Raw genomic sequence first — 24301 nt, 5'->3', positions numbered from 1 at the left:
ACTTTATGAAGATGTAGACAATGACTGAATGAATTGATAAACATGTCTATGTGTCCCCTATGGATAAAACTAAAAGGATGCATCCTTTGAAAATCTAAGGCAACCTTGAAGCACGTCAACCTCTCAACAAATTGGCATTTTAAACCAATTAAAAAGGTGTGGAATCCTGACATAGCTGCTTGAACAATTAGTAAGTGCATTGTGGAGAGCAAAATAATCCTTTTAACAAGACTACGGAGACCACTTTACAGCAAGAGCGTTTCCATACATGCAGACAGCTGTCTGCACCAGGTCATGTAAGACATATTTAATTAAAGTTGGCATTCTTCGAGCGGCTGCTTCTTACAGCAGGACTCAAGGATTCGAACAAGACAAATGTCAAAAATGTCAAAAACCCTTTATGTAATTTCAGTGACACTGGTTACATCACAGTTTTTTTTAAATTCATACAAGAGGGTTGTTCGTCTGTTACTTGTGATGGCCAACTTTGTTACGTAAGCACATCGTTGTTTTTTTTTATTAGATTGTCTCAGCAGTCGATATCTTGGAATGTCTGCGTGCCAAAAAGAAACAGTATTTCAAACATAGTTTTGTTTGCGGGTGTTCTGGTCTGTGCATCTTTGCATCCAGCTCCACTGTGCATTTGCATCTATTGATCACAGTGGCAGAAATGGATGAGTGAGCTCACAGTAAATGACTGTCCCAAGATTAATTATGTTTCCTTGCTGAAGTTTACATATTACATTTAGTAATAGCTTATTTCAAGTGAGGGGTTGCATTTAGAATCACTGACAATATCACAAAAGTGATTTCTCTTGATAAAAATCCCGTTCTAATATCGTTTCCTCAAACCGTTCATTTAGAAATGGGTCAGACAAGGCTGCAGGCAGTGTGAGTCATAAAGTTTAATCTTTTCCATGCACCATTAAACATTTAGAATTCAAAGAGATGTTTATTTAGAGTGAGGGCACTGATGACTCAGTGTATGCATGTGAAAATGGAATAATACAATTTTAAAGCAAGAGCAAGTCACATTTACAACATCCTTCCTCTCCAGATGTCATAGGAAAAACTGGTCGTCTGACCTAACGCCATCATTTACCGACTTTACTGCTCCTTGGTTATTTCTCAGTAGTAATGCTATCACACACACACACACACACACACACACATCAGGACAGTTGGTGTTTGTTCTTTATCCAAAATGGATAGAAATCATAATAAGAGAGCTGTTACTATAGTTGTTATTATGTCTCCTGACTAATTACACTCTAGAGGTACTATAGGATCCATAAAATATAATGGATCACAAAATGTTTCATTAAGTTTTATACTCACCTTTTCAGAGCACATATAACTGCCATCATAGATGATTGACAATGTCGCAGATTGGGGTTTTCATTTTGACATATAACACTATACAGTTACCCAGCAGATATGCACACTTTACATTAAAACGACTGGCTCCTCTCATATTTAAAACATTTTCAATAATTTAAACAACACTGAAATATGAAATACTCAGTGTTAAAAACTGTCCACACGTCCACCACCTGGAATGGAGTGGTTTTCTACAGTGTGCGAAATACCCATAAATAATCGGGACCATCTCCCATTTGCTGCACAATACTGTTTCACCACCAGTATTGGCTATCTTCCCTGTCAGATGTGGGCTCGTGTGGGCCTTTTCCACAGCACCATTTGGAAAGTAATTAATTAAAACATTAAAATACAAAATTACAAATGATATAATTTACATTTTGTCTGGTTATAAAGGATAAAAAAAAGCATGCAAAGTGTATTAGATCATTATGTAAAACTGAAATTGCAAAAATCTTTAGGCAAAAAACATGTTTTCCAACTAAACTGTAACATGTTTAGACCCCCCCCCCCCCACAAATTTTGCCTTTGAGACTTTCAGGGGGTCTCGAATGTTAATCTGTTAAACTATTTCGCACAGTGGTTTTCTACAGACCCGACAGCGGCTGATGATGTTTGGTGGAAAAGGTCCCTTCACTGTCTGAGGAACAGGTTTACTGGAGGGGAGAAAAAAATACACAGATGAAATGTTACAGGCGCAGCTACAAGAATCTCATGGGTAGTAACAGGGAAAGATTTAATTAAATTAAAATGTATATTATATATTTATATAAGAAATTACATATTATATATGGTCCATCTTGAAGATGATTTAATTCTAAATTCCTTTTTGGCGTGCACCCACCACTGCTTTAACACATAAATGAACAGTTTACCTGAACATGTTGTTGGGGTCGAGGGAGGCCAGCCAGTAGCTATAGGAGTCAGGATAATAGTTACATGTTCCCCTGCCATGACACTCAACGAAGGGCACTTGGCGGAAAATTTCCAGACATGAGCCAGGAGAAGCCAGAGGCTGAGAGGAGCCACCTGACCCAGCACCTGTTTGCTAGAATAGATGAAGGTCAAGAGAAGAAAATTACTTGGAAAATGGCACATGAGAAAAATCAGGGAGTCACAGAGGAAAGAAGCATTTGTTTTCTTTACCATGACAAAAGAGTAGCCAGTCCACAGGGACTCCCATCCTTGGGGACAGTGAGGTATCAGAGCTGTCTGGCTATGGATGGCTACAACATTAGAAGTGGTTTCACACACCGAGCACCTTAAACCACACACATACAGACACTTCTATATTAGTCCCCATGTCATTAAATAGTAAGAAGTCACTTTCATTTAATGAAAATCAAAGTCATACTTCATTTGACATCATTTGATTAATGCATAGTGTTGTAATTACCACATGTAACTCAAGACGCACCACTACACATGACACGCCTCACTCACCGTACCACATATCAAACACAGTCTTCCAATTTGGTGGTCTATTTAACCCGTGACAGGGATAGCGATTGCATTATGATCCGCGATATCAGAGGGAATGGTAATATTAAAATGATTACTGTGTGATATTTGTGCAGATCTGTGAGACACAAATATGTTCTATTCAGTCTGTAGAATAAGACGTGTATAGATCAAGACCATAATTAATCTAAAATGATATATTGAAGTATTATTGTGCCTCCTGCGATTTGAAAATCTGTATTTATATTATTGCTAAATGTGTGTGTGTGTGTGTGTGCACCTGCTAATGTAGGAAGCCAGCTTATCCCCTGTGATGGAAACCATGTTGGCAGGCATCGGAGTGTCAGTCGACAGCCAGTATGAATAGTCATTACGAGAAGCATAGCGACAGTTACTTTCTGTGTCACAGAACAGGAAGGGCATGGTGGAGAAACGAGGGAGGCAGCTTCCCATTGTGCCTGAGAGACAATTTGAAGTGTAAGAACAATGTCGTAAAACAATCAAAGACACACAGCATTCTGTTTAATCGAATGTTTCTATGCTCTTACCAAGGTCCTGACCATGAGTCCGTTTATTTCCATTGATGAAGAGAAGGGAGTAACCAGAGTAGATGACAGTGGAGCCACGAGGACAGTCGGGGACATGGACGCTCTGACTGTGTCTGGCTATCAGGAAACTGTCAACATGACCTGCAAATGCTGTACCGGGAAAGCCTGGAAGACCCTTTTGGCCTGGATCCCCAAATCTTCCATCTGGACCTGCAGAGTAAGATTGATTGATAATGAACAAAATGTAAGCTATACTTACCTTTCTTGCATTTTTACACTTTTCTTTGGTAATCTTAAATTGTACCATTGCAATCATTATTTATTTCTCATATTGTTATGATAAAAATATGACCAATTAAAATATTCGGACCGAATAAAATAGTTGGCCGAGCTACCTGTCTTCTGTTGCGCGCATCTCTGACAGAGCAGTATAGCCAACATGGCGACTTTGTCGTTAAATCTGCCGACTTTTTGTGGTGTTTGGAGACTCTCACGTGAAAGCACTTATCACTCTGCAGTTACTGTGCCTGGATCACCTCCAAAAGCACAGTAAACTCTGCAGTCCAAGCCTACAGTCAGAGTAGAGCGGAGAACCATAGCACTCTGTGTCCAGGCTGCTAATGAATCGTACATGAGCATAGCCGCTGCCGTTCCGCCCTGGAGGGTGGGACTTTGAGGGAAGCGGAGATGTTCATGTTCAAATTTGTTACTAATTTGGTGTGAGACATGCAAGAAAGTTAAGTATAGCTTTAATGAAATTATAAGATGCACTGGTAATATTAATTTGTCCCCATATTTGAACATCCTTCCACAAATGCATGCACTCACCTGGGATTCCTGCTCTTCCTTTCTCTCCTTTAACACCAGGAAAACCAGGAAGGCCAATCGGGCTGGAACCTTGCACTCCTTTATAGCCTGGCTTGCCTGGACAGCAGCAGGATAGAGCGCTTTAATGTGTCCTTTTCATATGCGATGTAATAATTATGATTGCAAACAGACAATATAACAAACAGTGTAAACTCAATTCAGAGTTAGCAGTGGCATCACTGGCTTGGAAGAGTTAACTGAACAAAAGAAAAATTCAGCAAATCTGAAATGTTGTTATTATGTCAAACCTGGAAAGCCTGTTGGTCCCGATGATCCAGTTCTCCCTGGGGCTCCTCGATTACCAGGGGCACCAGGTAAACCAGAGGGTCCTCTCTCATGTATTTCTGCAATGAATACTGGTTCACCCTTAAGACCTATAGTGAATGACAAGGAATATTAATGAAATTAAAACAGAACAGTCTCAGCAACATTAGATGAGACATCGATGGATAGTCCTGTTATTGTAAACAAACGTTAGACAGATGTTTGACGCACCGGGTCGTCCAGGGAAACCTTTGGGTCCAGGTGGACCAGATGGGCCTGGGGTATATCCAGGGTCTCCACTGCCACCTAAAAACATGTCATAAAACATTGATTACATGTATATTGGTTTAATTAAGACCTTTTTTTTCCCCCCACATCATTTCCATCTTAACATGTATGTCAATAAAAGACGTGAAATTTATCCCCATAAATCTTATATCTTCTGTCTCATTTATTACTGCTCCCATTTGTATTCCATCTCAGTTGTTGGAACATAAATCAGTTGTGGACTATTAGTCCTCTGTGGTGACACGTCTGCCTTTGTCTGTGGAGAAAGTCATAGAGAACACCTTATTTATGCACTGAAGTTGGAATGATAGATTACCTGGACGTCCTTGGATTCCATGAGGACCAGAATAACCTTTTGGCCCTGGGACTCCAGGTCTGCCTCTTGCACCCTGGGGACAGAAATGGAGCAATAACGGGTCAAATATGAGACGTTAAGTATTGCAGTGAGAATCAAGGCAAAATGTTTCCTTATCAGATGTGTGTGTAACTACAGGGGATGCTTAAAATCAAACCAAAATTGTATATACCCAGAAAAAGGAGAACATTACACTTTTCCTTTTTGAAAAAATTGGTCAATTACTTGTGGTCCTTGAGGTCCTGGATCTCCTGGTGGTCCAATATAGCCTGGGCTTCCTGTAAGACCTATGTTCCCTCTGTCTCCTTTAAACCCAGGCAAACTGAGGCCTGGAGGGCCAGGTGAACCAAGACAGCCTACAAATACAGTGGGTAAGAGACTCTTAAAAAAAAAAAACATTTTAGTCTAATGAACTTACATTACTGTATGTGACACATGAGAACTGATCACAGTTCAAGAAATTTACAATCCAATATACCAAAGTAGCTATTGGTCTCAACACTGAGAACAAGTATTGATGTTTGCTGGAAAAATCTATGCCAGGATATTGCTGTCTCAGGTTGTGCTTTTTTTTTAACTTCTATCCCTTCTTAATGCCTTGTGAAATACAATATTATTTGAACTAATATGTCTGTAAAATAATTAAGCTGTGATTTTGTGTCACATTTTTTTAAAGGTATATCAGATCACCTGGTCTGCCAGGACTCCCAGGAGAGCCACGATTTCCTTTTAGACCAGGTACGCATGCCCCCTCTCTTCCAGGTGGCCCTCTTGGACCATTAGCCCCATGTGGACCTGGATGTCCTCTGTCTCCTGTTGGACCAGGACTTGCTGTGACAGACAAACCAGGTGGACCAGGGTTCCCAGGTGGACCTGTAATTCAGATCGAACAGTTCTTGCACTGATGTTTACAATGGTATAAGGCAGTTGTAAATAACCTGTACAGTGAATCCAGAGCAGTGGATATTTACATCATATGATCAATTTCATAATTTTATTACTGTTTATTTGTTGTGTGTCTTCAAGCAGAATATATCATTTCAAGTCATGAGAATGTTCAAAAGATGAAATGAACAAATCAAATATATTGCCAAAAGAAGTAAATTGACCCAAGTGCTGAAAAGGATAACATCGTCTACCTGTGACTCACCTGGTTGGCCTGTGTCACCACGTCTCCCCGGAGTCACTTCTGTTATGACTACAGAACACATAGGTATAGTTGAGCTTTGGCTTCCACCATTGTTTTTTGTCAACTAAGAAGGAGACAACTGTTCAATAAATGAGGATATAAACTAACAACACTGAGGCCCGGGTCTAACTCTTCATGTCCATGTGTCCACAAAAGTACCACTTTGGAACTTGCCAGAGATTATGTAGCATTTGCTGGTATCTACTTATGTACAACTCGGCACTCAAAAAACCCCAAAAGTACAAAATAAATGAAATGGAATGTGAGATTATTATTGTCACTACGCGTGCCTGAAATGCTATACTGATGCACACCTGCATGTTTTACATGCAATGCAAGATTTTGCTTACTATCCCCTTTCTGTCCTGGTGGTCCAGGGATCCCATCCCGGCCCTGGTTGCCTTTAGGACCTGGAACACCAGGGGCACCTGGTGGACCTGGGTATCCTGAGAGAAAGCAGAAATGGAAAGTGTCAGGCTGAGTTTAAACGTTAAATACAGTACAAATTAAATATAGCATGCTAAGTTTATAGTAAATGCAGTAGTTTGCGCTTTTAAACTATGTGTTAAATTATTTTGACTTTGCCTGATGCTCCATTAGGTCCTAGATGTCCTTTTTGTCCTGGTGGTCCATCTGATCCTTTAGGCCCTTGATATCCTGGTGGACCTGGAACAGGCAGTGGTGTGGAGAGGTAAATAAAATGAGTAAAATGAATATTGCAGTAAATACATATTCTATTAACATTGTATTAACCATTTTCTCCAACAGGTCCTGGGTTTCCTTTGACTCCACAGCTTCCTGGTACGCCTACTGTTCCACTGATACCAGTCTCTCCTTTCTGACCCTTCATTTCATACGTGTTGGCTAATCCTGGTTCACCCTAAGGACAGTAAGAATAATAAAGCGATGGTGAGACACTTTATCACATGTTTTCTGAGGCCATAAACATTTTATTAAATTGTACTCTGTTCTGCTGTAGTACCCACAAATATGTTTGGATCACTCTTCATTACCTTTTGTCCTACTGGTCCAGGTAGTCCATATTCACAGTCGCATGATTCTCCCTCAATTCCCTTGTAGCCATTTGGACCTGGTGCACCAGGTGGACCTGTTGCTCCCATGATTCCTTGACCTCCTTTAAAACCTTTTGGGCCTGTGAGGGATTAAGCAACACGTTATTTTCTGCAAGATACATAAGATAGAACACCTTACACTTATATCACTGACTGACTGTGACCATGAAATTAGCTAACTTTTAAGGTTAGACAAATTAATTTGTATTCACGCAAAAGGTTTATGGCCTTAAATTAGTTAAGGTCTTACCGTTAGGCCCTCTGACTCCTGGGTCTCCTGGTGCTCCAGCAGATCCTTGGGTTCCTTTTGAGAACACTGGTCCATCAATGCCTGGATCACCTGGATGACCTGGATACAGATAATGACACAGCACAAATTCAAGGAAAATAAACTGTGAATATAGCTATGATGATGCAATGAAACAACATTCTAACTGTTTGTCATTACAAATGTGACACTCATTTCAAACCTCTTGGTCCAGGACCATCTGATGCTCCTTCTCTCCCTCTTAGTCCTTTTGCTCCAGTGATTCCAGGATCTCCAGGGGGACCACTTTGACCAGGAGCACCTTGTAAAGTAGACTTAGATAGTATCACTATTTCATGATGTACATGAAAAAGTATGACAGTTAACTCACAAATAATGCATTGATTTGAATACTGTACACTGACGGTAGGTTGCCTGGCTCCTCCCATTTAGACAAATCTTTATACTAAAATGTGGCAGGCTTAATACAATGATGAACGCACACTGACATTGTCACTATTGTGACAAAATTAAACAAACTAGATCATTTTTGTTTTAAACAAGAACAGCACTACTTTCTTTCAAATAGTTTACTCTGAAGGGCTTACCTGGGGTGCCAGGGTCTCCTCTGGGCCCAATAAGGTCAATGGGTGATGGTGATGGAGGGCCTGGAGGACCTCTGTAACCTGGATCTCCATCCATGCCTGGAGGACCACGGGAACCTTTGGCTCCAGCTGGCCCAGGGCTACCTGTGTGGGCAATAGTCATAGGGGTATTAACTCTATCCTACCCATCTGCCCATTCTCAAAACTTCACTCATGCATTTTGTCAGGAGACACTGAGGAATGTAACACAGTGGTATATGATGCTCTAGTGATGAAAACAGGTTAGGACCATATACACATACAATCACCAACAACGGAAATAAGCTATGAATCATGTGACATATACTGTATATTGCAGGGTTGTATGTGTTGTATTATGTGTAACACACACAGCGTTAGTGTCAGTTGGAATATGCAGGTTGTATTTGTGTGTCACCTATTTGGCCTGGTGGCCCTATAGGTCCAGGCAATCCTTCTGGTCCATATCCTGGTAACCCGTCTGGTCCAGGATCTCCCTTCAGTCCTGCAGAGATCCAAAAGTATGTCACATTAATCATGTATATATACTGTCAAGTGTTTAGTATTGTATATATTGTGACACTGTATTGTAATGTTGCACCCTGTCAGAGCAACAATTCCATACCTTGCTGACCAGGCAGGCCATTGTGTCCCTTAATCCCTTTTTGTCCAGGAAGCCCATGTAAACCTGGTACTGATGACCCAGGGAAACCAAGTTCTCCACGGGGACCAGAATGACCTGACCCTGGCAATCCTTGATCTCCCTTCTCACCAGAAAAACCATTACGTCCTGTGTGTTGGGGAAACAGATAAAGAACAGAAACAGAAGTTGATGAGCAGAAAAATAGGTTAGACATAAAATCTATTCTCTATACTTTCACCTTTTAATTTTGATTGTGCTTCTGGAGTTCCCATCAAAGTATATCACATACCATCAAACAACAACTAACCTGGAAATCCTGGATAGCCATCTGGTCCTGGTGGTCCCGCAGGTCCAGGTAAACCTATACATGAATCCTTGCTACCAGGTAGTCCTGGGGGCCCTACAGAACCTATACTTCCTGCATACATTTTAGAACGGTGCAGTAAATATATAACATATTTTCATTTAATATGTGTAAAAGAAAATGTGACTACCTTTTTCCCCTTGGAAACCAGGGTTGCCAGTTGGCCCTGTTTTCCCAGGTAGACCAGCAGTCCCTGGATCACCTATAGTCCCCTGAGCTCCAGGTTCACCCATAGGCCCTGGGAGGCCTGGGGGTCCAGTTTTACCAGGGCCACTATTACCCTAATAATCAAACGTTCATCAATTTCTCAAATTTCTCTGTGCCTCCAACATAACACTGTGTTAGGCATACTAGGATAATTACTACTATGTTAGTTATTTGTGTGTGTTTAAGTAGGAAAAAGAGGAGTGACTTCCTGTCAAGATCATGTTTTTTGCTAGGCTATTTATAAGCTATATTATGCAAGGACCTATTCTTCATCTTGCATGTGGTTTTCTACATGACAGCGAATGAACTACCGAAAATGCATATGATATTTGTGTCCCTAACCTTCAGTCCTGGAGCACCGGGAGGGCCTTGAGGACCAGGCTGGCCAGGAAAACCTCTACCCTGAAAACCTGGGAGACCTGGTTGTCCTTTTTCACCTGAACAACACACACAAGTTTTTTTGTTTCAAAGCAGTGTAAAAACAACTTTCAGAACAACTGATGACACAGCTGTGAATATACAGTACAAGGTATGCATTCCTTGTCATAAATAGCACTTCTAAGTCACCTTTTTGTCCTTGGATCCCCTGCTTTCCAGGAACTGACAGATGACCTCTTTCGCCTTTCTGTCCCGGTAAACCTGGTGCTCCTGGGGAGCCTGTAACTCCTTGATAACCTTGAGTATGAACAAATTGTGAGTATGAACAGTTATTCCATTCATTGTCTGTTGCATTATAGACCATCTATCATCCATCCATCATACCTGGGTTTCCAGGTGATCCTGGCCGTCCTTTAAATCCTTGCGGTCCTGGGGGCCCTATAGAATGAAAGTGGCTGGGTTCTCCTTTCTGGCCTACCACACCAGGGGACACACATCAATTGTTAGTCCTTTTCTCAGTCTAATTAAATGTATATATAATTGGTCCAATAATTCTCAGTGAGGTTTCTCACCTGGAATTCCAGGCTGTCCTGGCAAACCAGGAACACCAACATCTCCCTTACTCCCTGATAGTCCAAGAGACCCATATCCTATTGGCCCAGGGAAGCCAACTGGCCCTGGTCTGCCTGAAATTCCTGGTGCACCTGGAAATCCACGGTCTCCCTCAGCACCAGGAAAAGGATACTAGATAGAAGAGAGAAAACCATGAAAAATATTGATGCCATAAAGCAAAGACTCAGTTGTTGACTCAAACCAGTAAAACATGCTTACCAAATCCCCTGCAGGGCCTTGGGTACCTTTGCGACCTGGTAAACCATGCGACCCAGGTAAACCATTTGCACCAGGCTGGCCAGGTTGTCCTGGGTCCCCTCTCTCTCCCGTTATCCTTTTAAATGAATGTGAGTCTCCTGTTTGCCCTGGGGGACCTGGAAGTCCAGTTTCACCAACAGGACCCTTGAATGAAACTGATTTTAACTGCGTGTAAAACAACAGAACATACGATACATTTTTTAAAGTGATAAATGCTTACTGGTCTTCCCGGTAAACCGCTAGGTCCTGGGAATCCTGGATCACCTTTGGCACCTGGTCCTTGATTGTAGCCTGAACAACAGACATGACAATGTATGGTCCTGTTCCTACCTATTAATATCTAACCTCATTGACCAGATCACAACCAGATCATGCTTAGTATGACTGTTCACAACTTGCAGAAAAATGTATTCTGGATATATCGTGTGTTCATACAGCTCAGAAATGTGAACAAGGCCTCTTCAAACTACCTCCACTTCAATGTGACTTCTGTGACCTGATCTGAGCACACGTTTAGGTTACATTAGGACCATTCAGAACAAAACCTGAGAACAGATGTTAATACCAGGACCGAACCGGGTCTATACGTTAAAATGCATTTGCATGTAGAAGAAAAGCAAAAAAATAATGCAGGTCATGAAGTGGTTTTACCAGGAATGCCAGGTGGACCAGGAGGACCTGGTGATCCTGGGAGTCCTGGCCCCATACAATCGTAACAAGGCTCTCCCTTCAGTCCTGTACAGCACAAAATATTGAGATTTTTTTAGTCCAACTTTAATTACACAGTATTACAATGTTCCCTTATCACAACTTTTCTTTCTTTGCTCTTTGTGTTGGACGGTCAAAAAACTGTTTTCACCTTTCATTCCAAATGTCCCATCATACCCAATGGGTCCAGGGATACCCTTCGTTCCTTTTATACCAGGAAGACCTTTGATTATCCTGTTGGCTATGAGCAACACAAACAGTAAAGTCCATTATTTCAATAATGATGTTTTCCCAATATTCTCACAATGCAGCAATATATAAAAAAAACTTTTTTTTTCATCTCATGGATTAGGAAACCATTGTCCAAACACCAGAAGCCTGGCAATAAAATCAAATATGTGCGATAAAAAGGTCACAGGCAGAACAGTTCATCCACATCTCCACAGGCTGATGAGGAAGAGAAGTGGTGCCACTTCATTTTTGTACACACACAGGCAATCGATTATGTTCTTGTCTTGTCAAAACTACTGACACTTTCAATTACATATAAATAATATTTGTATGCATTATTGTAAAGGAACTGCAGATTTTATTCTATATAATAAAAGATAATGGGAAACGAATAAGCTTTGAAAGGGATATGTAAATGCTCTCTCTGTCTCTGAATGTGAGATGAGGGGGGAAAAAAAACTTTCTAAATGTAGCTCATATAAAAGTGGAAAACTTGCAGTGTAATGCCCCGTTGACTTTTTTAAAAATGCCAGCCCAACCTACAGACTTTAAAGGTATTTTAAAATGTTTTATGTCAATTTAAGCAACACTAATTACATGGAACAACTTAAAATATCCAGTACAATAGTAAAAAAAAAAAAAAAACTACTGTTAAAAAAATATTCACATGACTGAAAATGGAAATTATATCAGTCATTCTTATCATAAAAAGGAGAAACTGCATAGGGGAAGATTTATACTTCGATCTTCTGGTGGTCCAGGTGGGCCCTGATCTCCTGGAGGCCCTTGATCGCCAGGATCCCCATCTAGACCTGGGAGTCCAGTATAAATATCCCCAGGCTCCCCAGGTTCTCCCTTGGGGCCTGGAAAGCCACTGGGACCGTGTGGGCCTGGTATATAAATCCCAGATGCAAGGCCTGTGGAATGTAAAGTGACTGACTGTGAGCAATATTAAAAAACTTTTTTTATTCTCTACCTTAAAAATGCAACAGTTATATATAGAGATATATAGAATCACCTGGAAGGCCATCTGGCCCAGGAAAGCCCACAAAACCTAGGAAAAGAGAAATGACTGATTTTTATTATCATGGTTCAAAGAAGTTTCCTCCCACAGTCCAAAAACATGCAGAGATTAATCGGTCACTCCAAATTGACTGTAAAGTGTGAATGTGAGCGTGAACAGTTGTTCGTCTCTGTGTTGGGCCTGTGATGCCAGGACTGGCGACCTGTCAAAGGGGTACTTTTTGCCCCATGTCAGCTGCCACCAGTGCCCTCACAAAACTCATTTGGAGTGGTAATGACAATGGATGGTGTTCAAATTCTGATTGGTTGTAACTTTTACTACAACAGTTGGTTCTACTATAAAAGGAATTTGGGAATGTAAATGGTGCCTTTATTGTATTGATCTATTTGTCAGGTCACTGTCATGAAGCTGTTTATCTACCTCTTGGCCCAGGAAGACCATGTGGACCAGGGAGACCAGGATCTCCGCCGTATCCTTTCAGTGGCTCAGTCACATGGCTAATTATCTGTAAACAAAACCACACTGGTCAAAATACAATGTAAAATTATCTCTCTTGATTTAAAGCCACAGGGTTTTTTTCTTCTTTTTTTTTAAGTGAAATGATTGACGCTAACCCATCATGGCCTCTTTGAAAAACCTGTGATGAAGGTTTTTTATGTATTCCTTGTTCTCCACCCTGCCAGATGTAGACAACCAATCACTGATAATTGAGGGAGATAAAAGTATTTCAATCTTTGCAATAATAATATTTCCACAGTTTGGCCTGTGACATTTATTTTTCCATTATACTCATCAATCAGTTTGTGTGTCACAGTATGGTAATCTTGGAAAATGTCTCAGATTAATTTTTTTTTCCAAAAAAAGATTTTAGCCACTTTGTAAATGTCCGATCTGCGTCTTATGGTGAATGCATACATGCATGCATGCTGAACGTGCCAGCATTAATTCAGTTGAAGCACTTTATATAATTCTATCAGACAGCCCTACATCAGTTGACACATAAGACAGACGAAATAACTGCAAACAAACTGAGTTAGTGATAACCAAAAAGTTATCCTTCAGGTAATTTTGATGTAAGAATGTGTTCAATCCTGCAGTACTGTATATCGATTTAGCCACACACTCCATCGCCATTGACTGCCATTTTAGGATTAAATGTTGATAATATTCTTGCCTTCATTTGCTTCTCAACTCTGTATCTAGTTCTGTTTAACTGCAAAGAGTTGAAACCTCTATCCCATCATGCTTGGTGGCTGACAGATGTTTTGTTCAATCTAAAACGAGTAAAGATTAAATGTGTCCTAAGGGGAGAGAAGGCTGTACAAAGTAATATGTGAGTTCCATTTATATCTTATTTCTCCATCGTGACTGGAATAACAAACTGACACGACTCATGGTGTAGAAATGCTGGAGTGTGTTGAACAGGTATTCCTATATTTAAGACAATCTTTCTCTCTCTCACTTGTTTAGGCTTTCTTTTTTGTTGTTGTTCTCTTCTTTCCTATGAAGGACACCAAACTGGATAAAAATAAATACTGCTGGTGTGGAACTGAGGACACACTTGTGTGGTGGAATAGATTACGGGGATGACTAGGAGAGACTGCAGAGTTGGTATAAGAAAAATGTGTTTCTTTTTTAGACAGAAATATTTTTGGGAAGTTAAGTAAAATGTGAAAAGGTACTGATTTTAAAATAAAAAAATGAAAACTCACCTGTCCAGATTCACCAGGTGGACCTCTATTTCCCTTTTCACCCTAAAATGACCCACAAAGCGTAAGACAATAGACCTAACAAACAACGATATATAGATTATAACAGTGACCGATCACTTACTGTCCCTCCTGGTGTCCCCGGAAAACCTGGATCACCCTTAGAGCCAGTTTTTCCCTGAAGAAAACTAGATTGTAATCAAAAGCCACATAATGAAGACACACACACAATTGTGAAATAGTAGGCTCATACCTTATATCCAAGATGTCCAGGATCACCATCCTTCCCTGGCTTTCCCTGTAGGTATAATGGAAAAACAGAAAGGGAAGATCTCACCAGGGTTCTCAGGGTATTAGGCCCAAGTTTCCATGTTTTTTTTTAAAATTCAAAAGTTTAGTTTAAAATTAAAGATGTGTCATAACAAGCCACTATAGGTTAATAATCATATAATCTCAATTTCTGGATGGGATTCTCCAAATGTTTTTTTTTTTTCCCAATTAAATTGTTGACAGTGTACACGTCAGTGGTTAGAATCTTTTTTTAATTATTATTTTCTGTCCTGCTCATGGTTAATTGCAAATAACACTGACTTTGATGCAATATTGCATCACTGCCCTCTGCTGTTCAGCATTTCTTTCTTTGTTCCTTCTTCTTACTCCCAAAGTTACTCAGTGCAAAGTGGTAGAAAGTCTGTCTCGACTGGAAGAAAAACATGTTTGCACATATATGTATATTCAGAAGATTATATATGATAGTATCTTACTTCTGCTCCTTGCTGTCCTCTGTCTCCTTTAGACCCCTTGATGTGAAAGCTGTAACCATTTCCTCCCTAAGAAAATTAGCACAGGAAATGTAAGGAGAAAGGAGTGTTAGCTTTTGAAATGAAAAGAACATTGCTTTACCTTTGAAACGTGTATATCGTAATAAGATCAGAGTGTCATTAATTGTATCGGAAAACCTACTGGTTCGCCCTTGCAGCCTTTTTCTCCAACATCTCCATGATTTCCTTTTAGACCCTGGATAGACGATAAACCTCACATGAATGGCTTAGCAGTAACACTGCCAGGTTTTTATTGTTCACTTTGGTCCCAGAAAGTGCAAGATATTTTACTCAAAACTAGAAATACTAGAAAATGATGCCAATGGCCACATTGTCACACACTTTAACAGACAGTAGATATAATATAATATAATATAATATAATATAATCGTGAATGATTCAGCTCAAAACTGGGCTTTATGTGTTTTCATTTAAAATAGTAAGTAAGTCAGGTGCACATTGACTTTAATGGAGGCTACCAAAGATTAAAGGTGCCATATGTAAGAATGTGGCCAAAAACAGTTACTACATTCAAATTCAAAATACCATCTTTTAGGTTTCATTTTCCGACGTAACTGGCAACCCGTGGTTGCTCGGCAGCTGATACTCTACTGACTGCAATGATTGGTAGACGGCGGTAGGTGGCGCCACATGCCAAAACATGATTTCAAAACATAAACATGATTTGCAGTCTGCAAAAGATTTTTTTTTAATGCAAATATTTTGGCTGTACTGTTGTTGTTGGAGAGTTCAGTTTGTTATATGAACATTATTCCTGAGTCTCTGTGACATATTAGGAGGATTTTATGGCCAGTTGCTTTAGATTTATTACATAATGCACCTTTAAGTATGAGAAAGTATGTACTGTCATTATGTTATAATTATCCTTATGCATACAGGAAACTGCACTTTTACGCATATTTGTATTTATTTTATGTATTTTGCACTATATAATTCTGTGATAGTTGTAACAGTGATCTCACCTCAATCAGTGGCTGTATCTCAGTGAAAAACTCTTTTATTCGACCCGGTGGCCCTGGCGCTCCTTGCAGTCCTGGGCTCCCCTACATCAAACAAACTGAGATCATCAAGCCATGATTCACACAGGTCGTGTTATAATTATCCAACAGAAAGTGTCAGATTTAGCAGAAACACTGTCTTCTTCAGTTTAATTAAAAGTAACGTTATTAATACATGAGTGGATAAAAAAAAAAAAAAAACTACCTTTGGTCCACGTGGTCCTTGGATACCACCTACACCTCCTTGACCCTGAAGGGTGGGAAAACTGAAGTTAACTTGTTTGTATCCCAATCTTTGATAAACAGAACCCTTATTTTGTTTTTCTTACAAGACCTTGTTTCTGGAAGATGAACCCTGGGAAAGAATAATGTCCTGTCCTTTCCCATGTTATAACATGAGAGGGAACTGGGTAAATGGAATGCATGCCTTACTGATAAATAAGCACCATAGATAACCAGTAGCAACATCCAGGAAATGTTTACTCTTCCCGAGGATGTGTGAAAGCTGCCAGTTTCAATAATTAAAAAGAGAACAGACCATAAAAAATCCCTGCAGCTGGGATTTTCAAGTGTTTTTTCCTACACTATCACTCGTCCACTCAGTAATACTCACATTCATGACCACAGATATACACAAAGTGTACACAATTTTCCACATAGATATTCATTAGCATTACCTTGGATCCCTGAGACCCTGGATGGCCTTGATGACCCTGTTCACAAAAAAGGCAAGCAGTGACGTCACATACTTATTTCCTGTGGTGCCAAATGTACAACAGTAAAATAACTTCACTCACAACAGAGCCTCTTGGTCCAATGTTCCCAGGTGGACCAGTCTCTCCAGGGAGACCTTGTACTCCCTTAAAATATGACACAAGGCAATTTATATTAGGTGGCATTAACTGCATCCAATAATTCAAATAAAACACATAAAAAATCTAAATGGTTACCGGGTCTCCATCCCATCCTGGTGGCCCAGGTGGCCCTACTAAATTCTCTGACACCCGAGATTCACCCTGTAAAATAGAGGAAATAAGTTAACATACACATTCCTGAAAATAGTTTTAATATATAAGGACAATCATGTTTAACAGTTACATTTGGAAATCTAGTTAAGCTCATATGCTTCATCACTCGTCTTTATTTAGCTACACTCGCCATGCACTCATGTGCTCAGAATTCTAATCACCACATTCAGTATCTTGGGAGTTGCCTCGGTGAATTGATCACATAAACCCTCATTCGCCACATCTTCAGCTTCAGAATCGATATTGAGAGGATTTTAGCGCTGGTGTTCATTGAACAGGGGTCACAAATGACGGCGTGTTTCACACAAGCTTTGCCTTCTCAAGGATTTCAAGAAGCTTAAGGTGCAAAACCATTTAAAATGCATGTGCTACAATGATCCAGACAAGACAGCTCAGGATTACAAATGTAAGAGGTCAGAAGTTCTCCCAAACGGTAATCTCACATTCAGAACATGTCACGATAGTCCTCATCCAGATAAAACGACCTGCACAATCCCAGCGATCTTAGGGTTATCAGTCTCCACAGAGTAAAAAGGAGTGGGGACTAAGATTGAACTACTCAGGGCAAACCTTGCAGTATTGTGTTAGTGTTATTGTGATCTCCTGAAGATCTAAGTTGACTTACAGGGAAAGCAGGTGCTTTTACCCAGGAAATCATACAGGCATTAAAGGGTCTCTTAAGTCCATCATGGTGATAAACAGTTTTTAAGTAAATATGTGGAGTGGTTTTGTGATGGGTGACAGTTTTGAGAAATTAACATTTTGTCATATTAGAACACAGTTCTGTCAGATGAGAAGAACTTTAATAGATACCAGAAAATAAACAGCTTTGTTGCCAGTGGTCCAGCTTCCAGTTTTCCTCAGCTGGACACATCACTTTAGTCTGGGATTACTGTATTGAAGACTGCATCATTGCAAAGTATCTGCAGGCTCACCTTCATGAAACACAAGTGTTTAATAATGTATACAGTTAATTACCTTAGGTCCAGGCAGACCTGGTGGACCCTGGAAGGTAAAGGCAAAAGCTGAGGATGAATGTTTGAATATTTGACTTATAAAAGACTTAAATTATGCATTTTTTTATTTAGTGTCTTACTGAATGTCCATTAACACCATCAGTCCCAGCAAAACCAGGAGGTCCATCCTCACCCTAGAAGTTAGTAAACATGTTTAAAACGTGCACATTTTCAAATATCAAAAACATATTTCAGCAAAAACATATATAATTTTGAGAGTGGAAAGTATCATTGAAGTCTTAGTTGAGGTTTTGTCAGGTAGACTGCCCTTGTTCTCTACACTCTTAGAAATGAGGGTTCCAAAAGGGTCCTTCTACAAGGGCTGAGGTTCTACCTGGAACCATTTGCTTCTGAAAAACTCTTTCCCGAAGAAAGGGTTTTTCAAGGGTTGTTGGTAACACTAATGGTTCCAGTAAGAACCATTTTGATCCAGAGAACCCTTTAAAATCCCTTTCCTGAATAAAGGGATTTAAAGGGGTTCTTGGTTCTACTTGGCGCCAAAAAGGGTTCTGCTATGAGGAAAAGCCAAATAACTTTTTATGGTTCTACTTAGCACTTTTATTTCTAAAAGTGTATCAGCTCATTCTTGTTTCATCCAATCACAATCTGATTCATTTAACGTTTAAGTTATTAGGAATTCTTTAAAGATTTGTGATTCACATCCAGGTTTTGACCTCTGAGCTGTGGATGCTGAGCTCGAACAGTGATAAAATGTTTCCTCTACAAATTGAAGCACCCAATTTAGACTTCCTGTCGGTTGTTGTCATCTCTAAATCCCACCTGAGAAAACTCTTTTGTTCCTCCATAAGCCCTTTTTGACTTAAAATATAATTTCTGACAAAGCTGTCTTTGTCGTTTCACAAATTAAAAAAAAAAAGCTGCACACAAAACAGATGACACAGTCGCATTTCCTCACATCTGTTCCATTGCATCCTGGGGCACCAGGAGGGCCTGGAGGTCCTTGTAAACCTGGGAAACCCTGTAAGAGAAATATCCACAGAAGTTACACAAAAGAAAAAATAGGTCAGGAAAACACTTAGATGATTCATAAATCAGATAAAGAACAGAATAACACACACCGTTTTCCTAATTTCCAAATTTCTTCATGGACTTCACAAGATATGACACAAAATATGATTCCAGAGATCACATTGACATTTAAGTATATATACTTTCTGAAATCCAAGTGAATATGTGTGCCAAATTTGAAAGGATTCCCCACGGATGTGTTTGCATTGGACTTTCCCATTTGTCCTGTACAAAGTATCTAAATGGGATACTTGAGTAAAAGTACAAGTATCTTACCAGAATATTATATATAATAATATAATTAATTACTTAAGTAAAAGTCTTAAAGTATATGACATTTACTGTACTGAAGTATTAAAGGTAATTGTGGGTTCCATTCCTGGCCCTAGTCTATAATATCTGTCCTTGAGCAAGACATGACTTAACCCCATGTTGAATGGGAGAATGGCAAAACTGTAGTATAAAGCAGCTCATCAAGACTAGAAAAGCTCTATATAAATAAATACAGACCATAACCAACTCTTCTTCTTCTGATTTTATTTGGTTGTAACATGTAACAAAGATAGTTTGAGGAAATGTAGTGGAGTCAAAGTAAAAGTTGCTGAGAAATAACGAAGTAGAGACATCTATATAGCACTTTGTCACATTACAACGCTGGGGACTGACGTGTGTGAGTGTACTGTGCACATATGGATGGGAAGACAACACAAAAACATAAAGTCTCTGCTTGAGAGTGTGCAGGCATATGAAGACGACTCACCGGTAAACCATGAGACCCCGCAAATCCTTCTTTCCCTTCAGGTCCCTGTGATAACACATGCAAACAGTTTACGTATGCGACAGGCAGATGAAACAAAATGGATAACTGTTTTAGCACTGTGTTTGCTGGAAAGTACAGTTACATTACCAGATCTCCGTTTGGTCCCATAGGTCCCGCATGCCCAGTGTTTCCCTGTCAACAGGGGAGACAACAACCTCATTATAGGATGCAGAAAGAAACCGAAAGTGCACAAGTGCTTCACAGTCAAAACGAGAGCTAAGGAGCAAAAAGAAACTGCAACTCTACCTTCGGTCCCTTTGGCCCAACATGACCATCTGGACCTGGACGACCGTCTAGTCCTGAGGGACCTGGAATTCCTGCATAACCTTTGTCTCCCTGTGTGAAAAGATATGAAGTGTCATTTATTGGCTGTTTATAAATTGAGATTTGATGGGAAGTTTGGAGTTTTCTGGATATTTTACCAGCTGTTTAATATACACTGCATGTCCCTGAATGTGATGTATATATAAAGTTACCTTTAGTTACCTTTGTTTATTGAGGATTTTAGAGCAGCGCATGTCTGTTTACCCCAGCGTGAGTAAACATCAAGTCTTAAGTTGTTAGAGTGTGATAGCAAGTTCATGTGGGTGTTGGGTGTTTTTGTCAGTGACAAAAAAAAACATCTGAAATATTCAAATACAAGCACTGTATTTACTGAGGGTTACTAAAGAACTTAAATAATTATTACAAATAGTTATAATTAATGTTAATAATTATTAATTTTATCATGCATGTGTGGATTGGACATATTTGCTTAAAACAGACCAAGACACAGGAAAAAACTTGAGAGACGTGTTTGTTTGAAACCCAACCTAAAAAATCTCTCTCTGCGTAAATAATCAAATTAATGTCGGTTGCTTTCCTGTTAAATTTTAACTTCCTCAGTTGTGGCGTGGATGTCGGTTCACTGTTCACAGAGCCATTGTTATTGTTCTTCTCCTGCTAAAATATGTCAAAATGGCTGATGTGCAAAGTGCATGTTGACGCTTTGTCAGCTAAGAATTTTAGAGGAAGTTACCGTTTGTACGAGAGGCGTATTTAATACAACTGTAACGAGAAAGGGAGAATGGAAAATAAAAGAAAATGGCCGACCACTTTTTCCTCCCCAGAGCAGGAAGTAAAGGGAGGAGGGAACTTATAAGTCAGTCACACCTGAGAGCTGATGAGAGAGAGGGAGCAAAACAAAAGTAGCTGGAAGGTGGACTGAATGCAGGAGAAGTGAGTGCAGACAAATTAAGAAACATTCTGAAGTTCGATGAAGTTCTTTGAGCAACCGAAAAAGTCAAATGAAAGACAGTTCGGTGTGTAACAAAAAAAGGAGAGGAATAAGCTGATCCCTGGAGCAGGAGACCCTGATGATCTTTTTAAAACCTGGAAGACACCTACTAGTAGCAGATAAGTTCAACATTTCTGGAACTCACATTCTGTAATCAATTCATATCCTTCTGAAACTAAACTGAACTGAATTGGAATTATATTACATTAATTTTCCCCATTAACCCACACTTCCCTTCACACTCACATACATAATATTACTAATCCATTCATATGGGTGATCCAATTAAATTATTGCTTGAATGTTGAATTTGATATGATCATTTTGTTTTGAATTTGTGGGTTTGTCTAATTCAATTTTGAATATAATATACCCGAAAGTGACCTTGCCTTGATTGTATGTTCATGTTATGTTGGTATCTTTTGCAGCATAGACATAAGATAACTGGGTAACCTCTCTATATTTTGAATAATTTGAAACTTGACAGTTTTTTGAGAGGCTTCTATGCTACACAACAAAAGCCAGAATGCGTCCTTATTAAACACAGATTTTTATTGGACTGCTTTTTTTTTTTTTTTGCTGGATCATCAACTCACCTTGCTGCCTTTCACTCCTTCACAATGACATCTGGATCTTCCATTGCACACACACTAAACAAAGAAGAAGAAACAACAACACTATTTTACCTCTGTGTGAATGGAAAGCTGCTGTTTTTTTTCCATGTTTCCTGTCATGTCATTTTAAAAACCCAACCATTTTATAGCAGACAATTGAACAAAACCTGCCAAAGACCCCGTCCCACAGCTTTGAAACCATTGTGTTTCCTGAATGGAGTGTTTTTTTTTGTTGTTGTTGCTGTTGCATGATCATGTGCAACGTTGATTCTGATGATTACTAATCTGATGTTGAAGGGCCAACATATGACGGCTGTGGACAATAGAAGGGAAAATAAGTTGATGGGATGGAAAGGTAAAATAATAAAGCAGAGCAATGATTTTAACAAAGAAGTGCCTGGGGGATAAATAATATTTCAATTATAAGCTCCTGGGACAATAAATCATTAGCAGTCAACTCCAATCTTACGGAATACATTTAATTATGATTTATGGTCGTGTTGTGGAGACCGAGCTATACATCAGCGTGTGCTGAAGAAAGGAGGGGGCAACGCGTCGGATACCATTTATTGTATAACTTCAAAGTGTCTCAGTGAATATTGCCTGTTTGCACAATACTAAATGATGATTGAGCGTGAAGAGTCAGTGTTACAAGAGTCAAGGAGATGCGTTTTATTAGGATTGCTTTAACCAATGACTGACACCGGTGACGTGTAGATTTAATCACAATTTGTGACAATTAATAACTGCCTCGTTTTATATATGCTGTACTTTCAAATAACTCAAACTGGACATACCTGTTCTCATGTTCTCAACCTGTTTCCAAAGGTAAGCTAGCGAGGCTACGATTAGCATTAGCATAGGGCTAACATAATACAAGCATGCTAATGACAGTCACAACACAGCTAGCTACGTTAATGCTAATCGAAAATGAAAACATTTGCTTTGTGCCTAATGAGGTTGCACAGTGTTTGTATTATGTTAGCCTTTACGTTCTTTATCATGCATTACCATAACTGAAAAATTTTCAGCTCCCACTATATGAATTCATACTTCCATACGGGCACTGCACTAGTATGTCAAATACAAGGCATTGCCCTCCTCTTATCTTTGACTACACTGAGCAGATGACATCCAGCATCCTTCTCCTGCTCTTTTGCTCACATTAGCCAGTCCAGCATATTGTAAACTGTGGAACTGAAATGCTTAATGCACTTAAAACTTTCCCCTTTGCATTCTTCCAAGCTTGTTTTCGTCCATGCCCTTGCATTAAAAGTCTCTCCAGTGGAGAATACTCTACACACACGGCTGACCTAAAGTGCAAAGCAACTGCAAACAAATGTGTTTTTATTAACTTGGAATATGTAGATGTTTGCAGATAAGATAAGCACACACACCGCAGTTACAAACAGACCATAATGTTGTATATCAGAGTTGAGGCAGTGATGAATAAATGATGCTCACGATAAACACAAGAAATACACCATGAGAACAGTGTTGTGGAAATATTCTAGTAATAGTGTGGTGGGGTTTTGGCAAAGAAAGTTAGTTTAAACTAACTAAACGGTATTAATTATGTACAGCACTGCAAATATTTGATGTAATTTAAAATGATGATTTCAATCATATTCCTTGAAAAATACCTGTCTCCTAAGTCTTGGTACACTTGGTACAAGCAACTGCAAAAAGGTCAGTAAAATGTTTTTTTTTTAAATTTCATTTCCTGTGTGTATATGCTGCTAGATTAATGAAATCACATCTATTTATAATAATGCTCTCTCAGTAATGGAAAAAGGAACATCTTACATTTTTGGCCCCGGTGCCCATCAGCATCACAGCAAACAAGAGCAGAGGAACTACAAGCACTGGCCTTCCCATGGCTTTCCTTGCTTTAGTCAAATCAGAGGCTCAGGAGTATCCGAAAACAGTGGGTTTCTAAGCATCCTCCTCAGCAACCAGCGTTCAAAGTACGCTCGAACACTGCTGCACTGTAAATGATCTTAAGTCATTGCTTCAGTTAGATCAAAGTTCCCCATGTGAGTTTTTGTGCCTTGATAGACAAAACAGAGAAGTTGTTTAACTTAATTCTGGAGAGGTAGGAGGTCTGAACTGAGAGATGCAGCCAACCACAATCCTCACTCATCCTTTTCTCCTCATCTCACCCCTGAGCTGACAAACGGTGGCAGTCACTCGGTTTGGTTGTTGCTAATACTGAGTCTGGAGATCAGATTGAATCTTTCCCTCACTTT

At 39.6% G+C, this 24301-nt stretch overlaps 1 protein-coding gene across 1 annotated transcript; it reads right to left on the bottom strand.

Moving 5' to 3' along the window:
* Nucleotides 1-1942: 1942 nt before the first annotated feature.
* LOC310927262 (uncharacterized protein) lies at nt 1943-23930 on the bottom strand (the record flags this gene model as incomplete). The annotated part of the gene is made up of 49 exons (XM_083889556.1): nt 1943-2036; nt 2256-2428; nt 2527-2641; nt 3122-3299; nt 3390-3599; nt 4218-4313; nt 4505-4630; nt 4752-4826; nt 5125-5197; nt 5389-5519; nt 5854-6036; nt 6314-6361; nt 6703-6798; nt 6938-7018; nt 7106-7232; nt 7366-7505; nt 7676-7774; nt 7896-7994; nt 8281-8421; nt 8714-8800; nt 8921-9085; nt 9246-9356; nt 9433-9583; nt 9852-9946; nt 10077-10184; nt 10272-10361; nt 10460-10631; nt 10719-10901; nt 10978-11048; nt 11409-11492; nt 11617-11706; nt 12437-12613; nt 12715-12750; nt 13141-13225; nt 14433-14474; nt 14683-14727; nt 15194-15259; nt 15393-15446; nt 16234-16314; nt 16947-16982; nt 17067-17129; nt 17220-17285; nt 18276-18302; nt 18394-18447; nt 19230-19292; nt 20103-20147; nt 20250-20294; nt 20409-20498; nt 23859-23930. 49 exons carry the CDS (start codon nt 23928-23930, stop codon nt 1943-1945), a joined length of 4839 nt encoding a protein of 1612 aa, XP_083745682.1.
* Between the last annotated feature and the right edge of the window lie 371 nt (nt 23931-24301).

This window comes from Microchirus variegatus (genome assembly GCF_963457635.1).
Source record: "Microchirus variegatus genome assembly, chromosome: 5".
NCBI lineage: Eukaryota > Metazoa > Chordata > Actinopteri > Pleuronectiformes > Soleidae > Microchirus > Microchirus variegatus.
Note: the sequence above shows the minus strand (reverse complement) of the source record. Positions and strands in the feature narration are given on the sequence as shown.